At 36.4% G+C, this 16,044-nt stretch overlaps 1 protein-coding gene across 12 annotated transcripts in view; it reads left to right on the forward strand.

Annotated features, from left to right (window-relative positions):
• The window catches only part of HIPK3 (homeodomain interacting protein kinase 3), a 94,573-nt gene extending 78,529 nt beyond the window's left edge, over positions 1-16,044 (forward strand). For 3 of the 12 annotated variants that reach the window (XM_082748889.1, XM_082748894.1, XM_082748895.1), the window contains exons 7-17: positions 59-218; positions 591-714; positions 5,745-5,866; positions 6,125-6,252; positions 6,343-6,504; positions 6,656-6,718; positions 7,011-7,307; positions 7,603-7,743; positions 10,606-10,841; positions 11,138-11,265; positions 12,124-16,044. In XM_082748889.1, the coding sequence (XP_082605015.1) occupies positions 59-218; positions 591-714; positions 5,745-5,866; positions 6,125-6,252; positions 6,343-6,504; positions 6,656-6,718; positions 7,011-7,307; positions 7,603-7,743; positions 10,606-10,841; positions 11,138-11,265; positions 12,124-12,600 (2,038 nt within the window). In that variant the 3' untranslated portion in view covers positions 12,601-16,044. The remainder of the gene's footprint in view (positions 1-58; positions 219-590; positions 715-5,744; positions 5,867-6,124; positions 6,253-6,342; positions 6,505-6,655; positions 6,719-7,010; positions 7,308-7,602; positions 7,744-10,605; positions 10,842-11,137; positions 11,266-12,123) is intronic. The other 9 variants (XM_082748893.1, XM_082748896.1, XM_082748897.1 and 6 more) reach the window with 3 other exon arrangements.

A 16,044-nucleotide genomic window follows, 5' to 3' on the forward strand; every position in this document is an offset into this window, starting at 1 on the left:
TTAAAATAATACTATAATTACCTTTCTTTCTTTCTTTCTTTTTTTTTTTTTTTTGCAGTGTAAAGTCCTGTTTTCATATTATGGATATTTGTAAGTCCCACCCAAATTCATGTGACACAAATAATCACAATAAAACTTCACTTTTAAGACCAGTTGCTTCAGGCAGTACTGCTAATCTGACAGCAAATTTTACTAAAATTGGCACATTAAGAAATCAGGTAAGAACTTAGAGTATTTAATAATTTATACTCCTTTTTTTATGATTGCTTATTTTGCTTTTGAGGTATATGGAAGTCTTACGTCAGCTGTTAGAAGTCACATGCTGCTGAAGGTCTCACTGTGGTTATTTTGTGAAATCTTGAATATTTCAGGGACTAAAGCTCATTTATTTTATCACCTTTCACTCTGTCAGTATCCCCTACTTACCTTTCTATGCAGCAGCTCTATAAATTGAATAAAACCAGTTTCTGGGTCCATTTTTATCAATAGAAGTATGATTTTAAGAAGTGTATTCGAATTGCATTTGTAAAGCATGCATGTAGCAGTTAGAAGACTGCTCTGGATAATGCTGCCTGTGCTCATCCTTTCAGGCATTAACCACGTCCGCTCATTCAGTGGTACACCATGGAATTCCTCTGCAGGCCGGGACTGCTCATTTTGGTTGTGGTGATGCCTTTCAGCAGACCCTGATTATCTGTCCCCCAGCTATTCAAGGTACTCTTTGATTTAAATTAGACTTTAAACTTAACTTTTAAACAAACTTAGGCACCTAGTAATTAAATATGTTGCATATATTTATATAATAGTGTGTTACATTTGAATTTAATTTAAGCTGATCAGTAGCCTTTAGACCAGTGACACTCCTCTCTTGACTGGGGCTCCACTGTAATCATCACTAACAAAATGGGTCATATGATAATTATATTTCCTGTAGTGTCTAGCACAATGAAATACCTTAGTAGAAATTAACAAGTTTGGAAAGCTGTGGGATTGTCTTTAGTTGTTATCACAGCTCCAGATGTTTAGGTAAGTACCTTTTATTTGTCTGTTCTTAGGAGACATTAAAGTGACTGAGAAGTCAGTTCTTTAAATTTTGGTCAAAGAAATTCTTTTTCTTTTTCTTTTTCTTTTTAATTTTAAATTTTTTAAATTTAAATTCAGTTAATTAACATGTAATGTATTATTTGTTTCAGGGGTACAGGTCTGTGAATCATCAGTCTTAGATCATTCTTAGCACTCACCATAGCACATACCCTCCCCAGTGTCCATCACCCAGCCACACTATCCTTCTCCCCACTCCCTGCAACCCTCAGTTTGTTTCCTGAGATTAAGAGTCTCTTATGGTTTTTCTCCCTCTCTTGTTTTGTCTTGTTTCATTTTTTTTCTGCTCTTCCCCTGTGATCCTCTGCCTTTTTTCTTAAATTCTGCATATCTGTGAGATCCTGTGATAACTGTCTTTCTCTGAGGACTTACTTCACTTAGCATTGTACCCTCTAGTTCCATCCATGTTGTTGCAAATGGCATGATTTCATTTTTTTGGATGGTTGGTCAAAGGAATTTTACCCCCAAATTTTAGAGTCTTGTTTTTTGCCCATAACTTAGGATTAAAAAGAGATTGATTTTTGACTCGATTAGATTATGTCCCTTACTTAGATAAAAAGGAAATTAAAACTTCAAGTGATATGAGTGGCAGAATCCTTTGAAGAGCCATAAATTCTCAAACCATGGAACTTGTTAGTGGTTCTTAAAAGACAGTAGCAGCCAGTGTTATGGCTGGAATAACCAGATAAAACATGACTTATAGGTCCTTTCCTAGCATTTTGTCTTTGCTAGGCTTTAACCTCTAGTTCTGTCTTAAAGCAAGAGGTTAACTCCGGATGAGGCCCTAAGTGACTCTTGGAAGTGCAGTGGGAATACTACATAGTTTGGGGAAAGCGGTCGGTGCTCAATCAGGATGCCTGAGATATTGTCCTGTTCTCTGCCATTTGTGGTGTCATTCCAGATGAATCTGTTAACCTGTTTTCAGCCCTAGTCAAAGGAAATGGGCTGAATAGATAGTATCTTGGTGAGTTCTAACTCTAGTATTTCTGTATTGTGTGGGTTATTTGAAATTTTTATTTGATTTAAGGATTTGAGCAATGTTTCTAAAGTTCTAGTATGTCCTACAGTGCCTTAAGCACTGAGGTATGTTGACTTGATTGGCTGGAAATAAGAGATGTGAAAACATGGTCACTCTGTAGCTGTTTTTGTTCTGCTTTATTTTCATCTTTTATATATAATTGGATTTTCGTATAAGGTTTCAAGAGAAAGATTTGTAGCACTAAAGATAAAAAACAACCGCTTAGATGGTTGATTTTTAAGATGAAATTGTGGGCCAGGGTGGTCTGTGATAGTGACCCATGGCTGGGAGTAATAAAAACACCCATATCATCATGATGTCAGCACTCTTAAAAATGCTGTTGTGTTTATTTCTTTGTTTTTTGTTAGTTGTTAATTATAAAAATTTCAAACCTATAAAAAAGTTCAAAAAGAGTAACATAATGCCTTCTGCCCTAGATTCAACAAATGTTAACATTTTGCCATATCTGCTCTGTCTACCTGTCTAAACATACATATATTGTTTGATAGTGATAGACATTTTACTTCTAAATACTTGAGCATGCAAGACTGATGTATGCTTCTTTGTTTTTTAATCAGTTATCATGTAAGTGGGGTCTTGACAGATGCATTTTCACTTAGATGAGTTTTTACTCTGTACTAATAAATAGATTCTTAAGTTCTTTTTTGTTGAAGTAGGCTCTGTGCTCAGTGTGGAGCCCAGTGGAGCTTGAACTTATCTTGAGATCAAGAGCTGAGCTGAGACCAAGATTTGGATACTTAACCAATGAAGCCACCCAGGCACCCCAGATTCTTTTCTAATAATTTCCCCCTGTTTACCAAACAGTCAATTTGAGTCAACTTGAGGGTCACTCACTTGCAGTGTGGATTAGCTCATCAAGATTCAGAATAGCAGTTCTTTTTTTCAGAGCCTACCTTCTGTTTGTAGCAAAAATTTAAAAGGCTTATGAGACACATTTCTAAACATAGTCAAACATCATTCTTCAAACATTCAGTGAGGCATCAGAGAAATCTTTTCTCTTTGAATGTGCCTTATAGTTGATAAAAGATTAGTAACTTTTCTATACATTATACATATGCCAACAGCTATATGATTGATTCATAATGAGGGTAGCAAGGAAAAGGAGATACCAGCAGACTCATTAACGTTTTAAATGTCAAGAACAATATTTGCGAACTATAATTAGCAGTTAAGACAAAGGAAAATGCTTGTTAGCTTGTGTAACAGGTACATTGTAGCAGGACATGAGGGTTTTGTAAGTATGTTGGCTCATCATTTCTTGTCTTAGTATATTGTCTAGCTTTCCCTCTAATCTGCTTTAGGATCCCTGTAGAAAATCCCAATATTGGTCTTCTTACTGCTTTCACTCTTAATATGCTCCCAGTCCATTTTGAAGAAACATCTTACTTTATTTTTTTATTTTTTAAGGATTTTATTTATTTATTTGGCAGAGACGTAGAGAGCACAAGTAGGCAGAGCAGCAAACGGAGGGAGAGGGAGAAGCAGGCTCTCTGCTGATGCAGGGCTGGATCTCAGGATCCTGGGATCATGATTCTAGGATCATGACCTGAGCTGAAAGCAGATGCTTAATGACTGAGCCACCCAGGTGCTCCTGAAGAAACATTTTAAATAGTTATTGGGCAGCTGTTGGGGAGCAGTTATGGAACCATTATAGTTTGTATTTTAAGTAAATTTTGTGTCTGTCCCACTTTCCATTTTTTACTTGGAGGGTACAGTGTATAGGTTCATCATGCCTTTCATATATTCCCCCTGCTATACATATAACATGTAGATATAGCTATATTGGTACCTTTTTAAGGTTAAGAAAGATTTAGGCAAGCTCTTATTTAACAAATTTGAGTGTACATTAAACAAGTATTTAACATTATTTTGGCAGTCTGAAGAGCTAGCTATTCATCCCCTCTGGTTGAAAGCTGCTGTTTTAGAATCAAATACATTTCAACAAAATTCTCCTGTTGTACTAGAACAGTCTTTAAGCTTTTGTGCCTACTGTGCAGGTATTAAAGCAGATCTAATCAAACAAAGATGAAGTTTCAGCTAACCTAATAACTATATAGAAAATTGGGATCTTAACCACATTGAAGTTAATAAAAATAAGTTAGACCTCATGAGGAGAGAAGATAATAGGAGAATTCTTCTCATTATAAGGCATCAATTATGAGGATAATTTAAGGGCAGCTTGATTTTTGTTGGGATTTGAGAATTTGCTCTGTCCTTTTATCCTTGTCCAAATGAATTCTGCTTTTTTCTCTGATGAGATTATCTATTGCCGCCATATATCTACACTGCCTGGGTACGCTTATATTTTATTTCTTGGAGAATTTGCTGATCAAGACATGCTTTTTGGAAGAGTGAGGTCAGTTTAAAAAAAATAATCTGTAGATCGTTGTTAAACTTAATTCTAGCTTTTTAGGTGGAGCTTAGTGGGTAGAACACCCTGGTGGTAGGAGAAAAGCCTCTGTGAAGAAAAATAAACACAACCAAATTCACATTCTCTTTAGGATTAACACTTATAATGTATTTGTGCAATAAAATTACAGGGTTATTTTTCAGTAGTAAAATAAAACAGTTGTAGTATTTTTCTCTTATGACTGATCAGAAACATGTAAGATCACATTTATGCAAAAACTACTGATACTGAAATAATCTGGCAGCCCATGTTGAAAGTCATTGCTCAGGAGACTGGAACTGTAAAGTAGTGAATTTATTCTCATAACTGAGCTTTCTGAGCTTGGAGAGTGTCGTCCCTAAAATCTTGAGTCATTTGAGGTGATACTATTTCACTGTCTCAAAGTTTAATATGAGACAGTATTTGCAAGGTACTTTTGCAATATATGACATAGAAGTATTAACAGGATTAACATGACTGGCAGTCCTGCTTTCTAATTTTCCTAGTGGGTGAGCAAAGTGGAACATATTTGTCTTGGAGTTCAGTAGCTTTCTCTTAGGAATAATAATCATTGGTCAAAACTCAGCTGTATTATCATATTAGGCATGAAAGATGATTTTTGCTTTTTCTTTGGAGATTGAAATGAGTGTGTCACCCCTGAATTTTCTTGACTCAGGTAAACCATCATAGTCATTGAAATGTGAAGTTATGATGCATTTAACCTCCTTTGATGCCAAAAGTGTAAGATCCTGTTAGAGTTCTTAAAGAAGAGAATTCTAAGCATAGCTGAATTTGTATGAGAAGATATGTACATTACCTGCTAGAAGATCAGTATGTTGGGCTGGACTCACCTTTCCATGTCCTTTATCATAGTGGCAAAACTATTTAAAAAGGAAATAAAGCTAGAATAGCAAACTTTAAAAGGAATGGGAGGTTTCGAGAAAAATAAATGATTGGATTTGGTGGTGTGCATTTTAAAGCAGTAGAAGGAGAAGCTTTATATCAATTTTTGGAATGATGTACCATTAGGTAGGTAGAAGGAACCTCGCTTTCCTAATAGATTGCTTTGTTAATGCTATGAACATTTTATGTCAGAGATGGTTTTAAAATCCTAATCAGAATTTTAGAAATTCTTTGAATTTAAAAGAGTTTTGTAAATGAACTCAGAGAAATAGTTTTTGATTTAAGAACTGTTTTCTTTTTCCTTTGTCATAGGTATTCCTGCAACACACGGTAAACCTACTAGTTATTCACTAAGAGTAGATAACACAGTTCCCCTTGTAACTCAGGCCCCAGCTGTACAGCCACTACAGATCCGACCCGGAGTTCTCTCTCAGGTTGGTAATAATTTATTATTTTTGCACATGTACTGTCGTCCTTATTCTCAAGTAAGGCACTGATCTACTTGTAATATACCAGCCTGTGCTGCTGAGAAATAGTGAAAGTGATCTGGATGGGAATTCTGTCTTCTGTAGTTATTAGCTTTGACTTTTACATAATTATTAATGATTGTTACTGTAATGTATTTTTGATTTTAAGATGGAGTATTGATGAATTACTTGTAACTCACAGGCTTTTCTTTGCTTCTGGTTTAGCAGACCTGGTCTGGCCGAACGCAGCAGATGCTCGTACCTGCCTGGCAGCAGGTCACACCCATGGCTCCTGCGACTACTGCGTTAACTTCTGAGGGGGTGGCTGGTTCCCAAAGGCTCGGAGACTGGGGGTAAGTTAAAAACGAAAATACTTGTTTGTGAAGTTTGCAAAATACATCTTGCTCTAGAAGGGATTCAGTTTTTCTAAACTTTCTCCCTAGGAAAATGATTTCACACAGTAATCATTATAGCTCAGTGATGCCACAACCTCTTCTAACCAATCAGATAACTCTATCGGCCCCGCAGCCAATTAGTGTGGGCATCGCGCATGTTGTGTGGCCTCAGCCTGCCACTGCGAAGAAAAACAAGCTGTGCCACAACAGGTCAGTGTCCGTAGTTTAACTTCCCTCTGCATTTTGAAAATTAGTCTTTAAATTTTGCATGTACACTAAAGGGTCACTCTGTTTTATTCAAAATGACCTCTTTGATAGCTTTGTTACAAACACTAAGCCAGCTCCCTTCTCAATTTCTCAGAGGTATTTTGGTAAAACTAATGGAATGGGAGCCAGGAAGAGAGGAAATAAATGCTTTCAGTTGGTAAGATTGTCTTTATTGCCCTTTTGATTTATTATCTACGTATTATTTTAGACAATTTTAGATACTCAGATACCTCATTTACCAAGAAATGACCATTTTAATGTATGTAACTGCAATCTACAGTGATAGTTCTAGAGATAATATATTTATAAAATGATCTCTATGTTAGTATGTTATATACATGATCTTGAACACATGAAGCTTCACATTGTTCATTTTAACAAAATGTCTTAGAAAAATGTCATGTGTATATTTTGATTATAGGAATGACACATTATTCCTTTGTTTGCAGGAGTAATTCGTTGCAGAATACGATTGTCCCACATTCAACATTTATTTCTCCAAAGATCGTAAATGGGAAGGATGTCGAAGAAGTACGTTGTATAGAAACACAGGACAATCGTAACTCAGAAGCAGAAGCGAGAGACTGTTGTGAAACATCTGTCCGGCAGGACTCTGATTCATCAGTTTCCGACAAACAGCGGCAAACCATCATCATTGCTGACTCCCCAAGCCCAGCAGTGAGTGTGATCACTATTAGCAGTGACACTGATGAGGAGGAGCCAGCCCAGAGACACTCACTCAGAGAGTAAGTGCCCAAAGCAGTTCGTAGTGTTGGTGCCACATCCTTACGTAGTGATGGCGCCCTCTAGTGTGCTGAAAAACACCTTTCTGGGACTTACCTCTGGTCTGTCAATGTCCTTTGGAGTAAACATCCTGAATAGTAATTAACATGATTATTATAGTATTTCTCCTCTATTAGTAAACTGTAGGTTTTTGTCCACATAGGGCATGCTGAACTGCTTCATATCCTTAATTAAATAATGGAAATTTGGGCTGCTTCTCATTTTTGACCTCTGGTTTTCCCATCCCTCTTTTGCTAGATGTAAAGATAGTCTGGATTGTGAAGCTTGCCAGAGCACTTTGAATATCGATCGGATGTGTTCATTAAGTAGTCCTGACAGTACTTTGAGCACCAGCTCCTCAGGGCAGTCCAGCCCATCCCCTTGCAAGAGACCGAACAGGTAAGGGAATCTGTGGTGGCATACCGTGAATACTGGGTCTGCTGAAAATCCTGTAATTTCTTTTGTTCTTTATGCATATAAGTGCCTTCTCTCATGAATATAATTTTTTAACGAGATCACTTTTTAGAAACTTGAGTTTTTTGTTTGTTTGTGGTTTTTTTGTTTGTTTATTTGATACATATTATAGAGAGACAGCACAGCAGGGAGAGTGGCAGACAGAGGAAGTGGTAGAAGCAAGCTCCCTACCGAGCAGAGAGCCTGATGCAGAACTTGATTCCAGGACCCTGGGATCATGACCTGAGCCCAAGGCAGATGTGTAACTGACTGAGCCACCCAGGCACCCCTAGAAACTTGGGTTTTAAGTAATGCTTTTCTTTTATTGTTGTAGAACACATCTAAATGAAAAATTGAGCTTCTAATAAATGAGTTTTAAAGAATCATTTGTTTTTGAAAGGGTAGAAAAAGCCATGTCCTCAAGTTCTCCATGGACTACAATTATTACTTCAATTTGGAATAAGAATATACAGCAAAATAAATATTTTGGGAAAATAAAAGGAATTTGTGCATAATAAAGTAATAACCCACTGTCAGTAAGATATCCAATATGATTTTTTTTTCTCATTAGTGATTGATCTGCATGGTTTTACTTTCCTTTCCTACTCTTTTTTTGGCCAGGGACTTGCATTGCCACTAAAGTAGTGAGCTTTTCCTCATCAGCGTGATATCCCAGCACATGAAGAGATAAACCATAAAGATCTCAGTAAAATACATTTGATTTCAACTGTTAGAAATTCTTTTTTTAGTGGAAACAAAATTTGAAAAATTCTTAAGTCTTAATTTTATACATTTGTTTTCTCTTTTTTTCTTAGTTGGGAAATACAGTATTGAATATTTTGGAAGATGTAAAGACATTTTAACACATCTTTTTGTGAACTGCTTATAAAATGGCTTGGCAGTTGACATATATATACATTTCTGTAAATATGTATATCTATATAAAATATGTTATGTAAATGTACAAATAAATATAACTAAAAGTATATATATAGGGGCGCCTGGGTGGCTCAGTGGGTTAAGCCTCTGCCTTTGGCTCAGGTCATGGTCTCAGGGTCCTGGGATTGTGCCCTACATTGGGCTCTCTGCTCAGCAGGGAGCCTGTTTCCTCCTCTCTCTCTGCCTGCCTCTCTGCCTACTTGTGATCTCTGTCTGTCAAATAAACAAATAATCTTTTAAAAAATGTTTTTTAAAAGTACATATATAAAAAGAGATTCTTCAAATTGTTAAGTGTGAAATGAATGATTAAAATAGACCATCACTAAGTCAGTCAGAGAAAAACAATTATCATGTGATCTCACTGGTATGAGGAATTTGAAAAACAAGGCAGTGGATCATAGGGGAAGAGAGGGAAAAAGTGAAACAAGATTTTTTTTTTTAAAAAAAGATTTTATTTATTTATTTGAGAGAGAGTGAGAGAAAGCACGAGTGAGGAGAAGGTCAGAGGGAGAAGCAGACTCCCTGTGGAGCTGGGAGCCCAATGCGGGACTCGATCCTAGGACTCCAGGATCATGACCTGAGCTGAAGGCAGTCCAACCAACTGAGCCACCCAGGCGTACCAAAAATGAAACAAGATTAAACCAGAGAGGGAGACAAACCATAAGAGACTCTTTATCTCAGGAAACAAACTGAGGATTCTTGGAGTGGAAGGGAGTGGGAGGGTTGGGGTGACTGGGTGATGGACATTGGGGAGGGTATGAGCTGTGGTAAACATGGAGAATTATGTAAGACTGATGAATCATGGACCTGTACCCCTGAAATAAATAATACAGTATATGTTAATTAAAAAAAAAGAGAGAGAGCATCACTGCTCTCTCCAAGAGGGGAGAGATTTTCATGGCCTGAGGGAGACAGGAAAAGAAGGGAATAGGGGCCTCTGGCTAGGCCTTTAGAGAGATGGGGAAGACCTTTCAGATCATGGTTTAGTTAAAAGAACCCCAATTACCACTAAAGATAATGAATCCTAACATTGGAGTTTAATTTCATGTCACATGAAATCGACAGTAGGTCACATGATTATGTTTTTATATTTCGTTTAATTATCCAGAATAGTGGATCTTTTGTAGGGTTTTTTTTTTTTTTTTTTTTTTTAAGATTTTACTTATACATTTGACAGAGAGAGGGAGGCAACACAAGCAGGGGGAATGACAGGGGGAGAAGCAGGCTTCCCGCTGAGAAGGGATCCCAACATGGGGCTTGATCACAGTATCCTGGGATCTTGACCTGAGCCAAAGACAGATGCCCGATGACCAAGCCACCCAGGCGCCCCTCTTTTATAGTGTCTTGATAAGATTTTCTGTAGTTTATAATGTGGAATTTTTTTTTTTAAGATTTTATTTATTTATTTGACAGAGAGAGATCACAAGTAGGTAGAGAGGCAGGCAGAGAGAGAGAGGGGGAAGCAGGCTCCCCACCGAGCAGAGAGCCCGATGCGGACCTCGATACCAGGACCCTGAGATCATGACCTGAGCTGAAGGCAGAGGCTTAACCCACTGAGCCACCCAGGTGCCCTATAAAGTGGAATTTTATAAACCACTAGTAAGAATGAAGTGGGAAGGGAAAGGAGAGAAAATAAAGTCCCAAAATGTTGTACCTAAACAGAATAGAAGATTAGGGTTAACTGTCTGAATAGAGAAGTAACGTGAAAGTCTAGAAAGTCTATGAAGAAAAGGTTATTGGACAAGGAAGAATTTATAATTAGATAAGAAATAACTGAATGAAATTCTTATTAATTTACTAGAGCCTGGATAGTACTTAACTTTAGATGTAATGTTGAAAAACATTACTCATAAAAATACTCTCTTGTAGCATGTCAGATGAAGAACAGGAAAGTGGTTGTGATACTGTGGATGGCTCTCCAACGTCAGACTCTTCGGGACATGACAGTCCCTTTGCAGAGAGTAGCTTTGTGGAAGACACTCATCAGAACACGGAGCTCGTGACCTCGGCCAACACAGAGACCAAACCAGCTGTTTGTACTGTTGTGGTGCCACCAATGGGACTAGAGAATGGATTAAATGCCGATGACCATATGGCCAACACGGGTAAACTGAGTCTGCCCTATTTCCCTTATTAGCCCTTCAAAAAGTCTTAATTTGGGAACCTTAGAGAATAACATTGCCAGAAGTCACCTCTCAATTTCCAACTTGACCTTCCAAATCTGTCACAGAAAGGAAATCTTCCCTAATATTATTTGGTGCTGTGAACCATGAGATGCTTTTTCTCTTTATGTAATTTTAAAGTTTGTCAAATCAATACTGTATAAAATATCTAAAAACCTTTCTGATCTTTACATGAGAAGGGGAAAGCATCAACTGTCTACTGTTTTGTTCGTTGCCAGATTCTATATGCCAGCCATTAATAAAAGGCCGATCCGCTCCTGGGAGATTAAACCAGCCTTCCACGGTGGGTAATCGTCAGCAGAAACTGACATCAGCATTCCAGCAGCAGCATTTGAATTTCAGTCAGGTATGTTCCATGAAGTCACAAGAGTCTTTGGGATTCAAAATTAGTGGTGTTTCATTTGGAAGCAGTGTTTCATTTTGGGGGAAAAAAGATTCTGACACTGTACGCAGTCTTGAGAAATGTATCCCTTTTCATCTCACGTACTAAGGAGAATTCGGTCTCATGCAGATTATCCATAGAACCTGAATTCTTCAGAAAGATTAGGCTTTTAGATTCTCTCAAATAATTTTTTAGTATGTCTCTTGTCTTAGTGTCCTCCACTCAGAATGCACACTACTGGATTGATGGCTGCATTTGTTGTGTCAGTCATGGTAATAGTCACACCTTACTGAGTCCTTTCCATCTGGTCAGAGTTGTACCCGGCAGTTGTGATTCACTTTGGGAAAGAAAAGAGAATAGATGTTGGAGTCAGACCTGTGTTCAGATCCTGGCTTTACCGGGTACTATACATATTACCTTGGCCAGATCTCTTCAACAAATCTGGACCACTGTTAGTGGGAATAATTGCTATGTTGTAGGGTTGTTTTGAAATTAAATAATGTCACCTTACATACGTTGTTAAGCTTTTCATAAAATAAGTGCTCCACAAATGGTAGTGATTGGTAGTGATGGGGGATGGTGATACCAGTAGCATTGGTAGTGGCAATGTTATATTATTATAGTACATAGTAATAAATATTACATGTTTAATATTAATATGTACAAAACTGGTATTTTACTCTGTGTTAAGTAGAAGTGGAGATCTGAGAGAAGAGCTGTGGTTGGTCAGTCACAGAGTATATCATAATTTCCCTTTTTTCCTTCTTTTTAACTTATAAAATATGTATTCAGTCTTTTTTTTTTGTCTGTGTTTTTGGATAGGTTCAGCACTTTGGATCTGGGCATCAAGAGTGGAATGGAAACTTCGGACATCGAAGACAGCAAGCTTATATACCTAACAGTGTGACCAGTAATCCATTCACTCTTTCTCATGGAAGTCCCAATCACACAGCTGTGCATGCCCATCTGGCTGGAAATGCACACCTTGGAGGACAGCCTACTCTACTTCCATACCCATCATCAGCTGCCCTCAGTAGTGCTGCACCAGTGGCCCACCTCTTAGCCTCTCCATGTACCTCAAGACCTATGTTACAGCATCCAACTTACAATATCTCTCATCCCAGTGGCATAGTTCACCAAGTCCCGGTGGGCATAAATCCCCGTCTGTTACCATCCCCAACCATTCATCAGACTCCGTACAAACCAATCTTCCCACCACATTCTTACATTGCAGCATCACCTGCATATACTGGATTTCCATTGAGTCCAACAAAACTCAGCCAGTATCCATATATGTGAAAACTCAAAAAGAGTATATTGAGGAAGCTCAATGATATAAACATTTGATTAAAAATAAAAACATGGTATTTAATAAATATTAGCCATGGCACAAGAAAATTATTTTTGAATCATGTAGACTTGGGTGCAATTTAAACAACTTTGAGCTTTAAAAAAAACTCACTTTTAATGTGTTTTGCACATTTGGTATAACTTGTCTTTGGTCATGTATCTTCTTATGTAGTAACTCTAGACAGGTGACTTATGGGAGCAGAAGTCCAGTTTTGCTCCTGCTATTTTTTATAAAATTGCCTTCTAACTAGTGCAAGACACATCCACATTTGGGAAGCCATTCTGTGTACAGACTTAGAGCAACAGATGCACATATGTCAGAATTACAGCATACAAGTGAATTGTATTATCTGTGTCTTAGTGTATAAATGTTGGGTCACTTACCTAAGAAATTGAGCTATTGTTCTTTACATTTGCATGTGTCTTTGCATGGGCAAAACATTGCCTAGACTTTGCTCTTAAATGTTGTTCTAATAATCTCAGCTGCATTGTAAACCGTTCCCACACATAGTGCCTTAAATATTTGAGGTTGTTAATGTTATTACCTATATATAAATGTTGAGGACTGCAGCACTTAAAATTCAGATCTACTCTTTAGTTTTCTTTTGATAGAGTAATGTTCATTTTTGGTTTTGTGTGGTATGATTTCAGGTTGTTAGCTGTTTTTTCCTTACTAAGAGGGCAGCATGTTTGCTATAGCTGAATTCTGCTGTCTGATTTTTCAGAATGATCTAGCTTCAAGAAAAGCAAGCAGTTAGTAGTGCTTAAGAAAAATTGATTCAGTATCTAATGGATAGTTGATATCTGTCACAACACAGCATTTTATATACTGTTAAGTGAAACTGCAATACAATCTAAGTTTATTTTGGGCGTGTTTGCTATATAATTGGATTTAATAAAATGTTTAGAGGTGCAGTAGGCATGACTTTGAGTAGATAATGAAAGAAAATGCAAAATGCTCATTGATTCATGATGTGGTTTCATCTTAGCTTGGGCAAACCATGCAGTATTTAATAAATAGTAGCAGAATATTTACTATTGAAGCTTGAAAAGATGTGAGTTCTTTGTGTGCAATTTTTCATTTATGCATGTGAGAGGATTTTTTTTTTTAAGTATTTTTTACATTGTAGTACTTGTTTTGCTTGTTGGTGGTGTTTGCTTATTTAATACATTCCGTCAGGGACAGAAATTACATGCTTTTTCTTTCCTAGGAAGTGTGTCTTGGGTTTTTCCCTTATTTTCTTTTTTTTTCTTTTTTGGTGGTGATGGTTATGTTTAAATGAAGTTGCTTTTACAGCACCAAAGACTTAATCATCCATTTCCTATATAAAAGGTAGCTACTTTTTTGCATAGACCTCAAGTATATTGTAGTGTAGAGGTGGAATTTAAGGAAAGGTATTAAACAGGCTGTGTTTTAGCTTATGGGCAAGTAATAAATTGTATCATTTATCTTGAATGTATCATAGATAAGCTGCTATATAACGATTGCCACTTCAGATAGCTGTGAAATTAGGTGATTAACTAGTTGTTATTTAGCCTTCTAATTTCTGTATAAGTCTAATTACATGAAATAGAAGTTGGGGTTTTGATTTTTTACTTTGCTTTTCTGTTTGGAGTGTCATTGTAACTACTGTATTGTAAATGATGGAAAATAATTGCATATGTTATTTTGGGGTGTGTTATTTGCATCAGTATTTTATCTCTATTAATGTTTGTGCTCATCACTGCATATAAAAAACTTGGATGTATCAATGTAACTTAATTTTTTATTTTCATACTGGCATTGTAGACACTTGAGAAAGCTGTATCTTGCAGGCTTGACTTAACTTTTTTTCCTTTAAAATCTGGAATATAATCTTACAGCATTTACTGGAATAAACAGTACAAAGCATTTGAGTGTAAAACTCCTCAAATGTTTTGGATTTACAGCATTTCTTTGATAAATGAATTGCATACCACTAGTACAGTCTAATATAGCGTTGACAATAAGCTAATAGTGGATAAACTTTTCTTTACTCCATTAACACAAGCAGTGTTTTATTTAATAATCATCAATGAAATAAATGTGCCTGACATTGATTTTAAAAATTACAGTATTAGATCATAAAATTAAAACCAGCAGTACATTTTTAGTCACACTGAAAATGAAGGACTTAATTTTCCCCACAGGTTTCAGTGTTTTTAGTAATCAATTCTATGCATTTTATATAAATAAATATATATATACATATATATTACACAGAAAAAGGAGTAGCCTAAGATTAATTTAAAAGATTATTTACAGATGGCAAATTTATGGAGTCACTATTTAAGTAAACTTGCTGCCCTCCACAGCTTATTAATTTTATTTATATGGTCCGGCAGATCACTGGTATCTGCTCACTTCTTGGAACAGAATCAATGCTGGCCACGGATGTTTCAGAAACACCAAGTGCAAAGGATCGATTTCTGTTTGTACAACAGGTACAAAACTGGCGCAGTTTTACTTTCATCCAGGGCCGTATTTACTACTCTGAAATGTCGTATTTTCTGTATTTCACTTCCAAGACTCAGATGGTCTCATTAAATGGACAGTAAATGTTTTCGTAATAGTGAAGTGTGATAGAGTCTTACCCTGGTTGAGTACACTGCTCTTAACCGATTCTAATCATGGGCTTTTTAATGTTTTAAAAATTAAAAATGTCAAAATTCTGCTAACTTCTAAATTCAACATACCAACAAGAGAATTTGGATTTATACCTTTAACTCTTTAAAACCATTTTACCGGTTTTCTTTGGTTTTACTGCTTTCTTAAATAAAACACTGCATGACTTCCAAGTTGCATATTTGCATAATATTTTAATTTGCAATTTTTTTTAAACCAAATACCCTGATATTTACTTTTCTTTTCCTTCAGGGTGTTTAAATATGTTAGTATAGTAGAAAAGCCTTTTCACTTTTTCAAATATCTACTACTAATTTTAATCTTGGTTTGTGTTATGTAAAAGTTAAATCATACACTGCAAGGTGTAGGAAGATTTGTTTTAATGAACCCAATGATATAGATTTGATTACTAAGTTTGAACTGTTAACTGTTTAACAATTTTAGACTTGTGGCTTTCTTTCTTTGGTTTGTTTTTGCTTTTACTTCCATGCTACACTAGTTTGCCATGTAGCAATTGCACTGTGCAATATTACAATAAGGACTGGGAAAATTTTTATGGATGTAATGTCTATTACGGTTTGCGCTAGTATTTCTCTCTAGTTCTCAGTGATTTAAATGTGACCAAGCCTTCTGTACTTTGTCACAAAAAGCGGGTTTTCCAGGTGACTATTTTGGTGAGTGTCAAAATAAGAATTTATGGTGTATTACTGTCGATTCACTTTGAATTAAAATATATATATTGCAGCAAA

The sequence above is a fragment of the Mustela nivalis genome, assembly GCF_964662115.1.
Source record: "Mustela nivalis genome assembly, chromosome: 9".
Taxonomy (NCBI): domain Eukaryota; kingdom Metazoa; phylum Chordata; class Mammalia; order Carnivora; family Mustelidae; genus Mustela; species Mustela nivalis.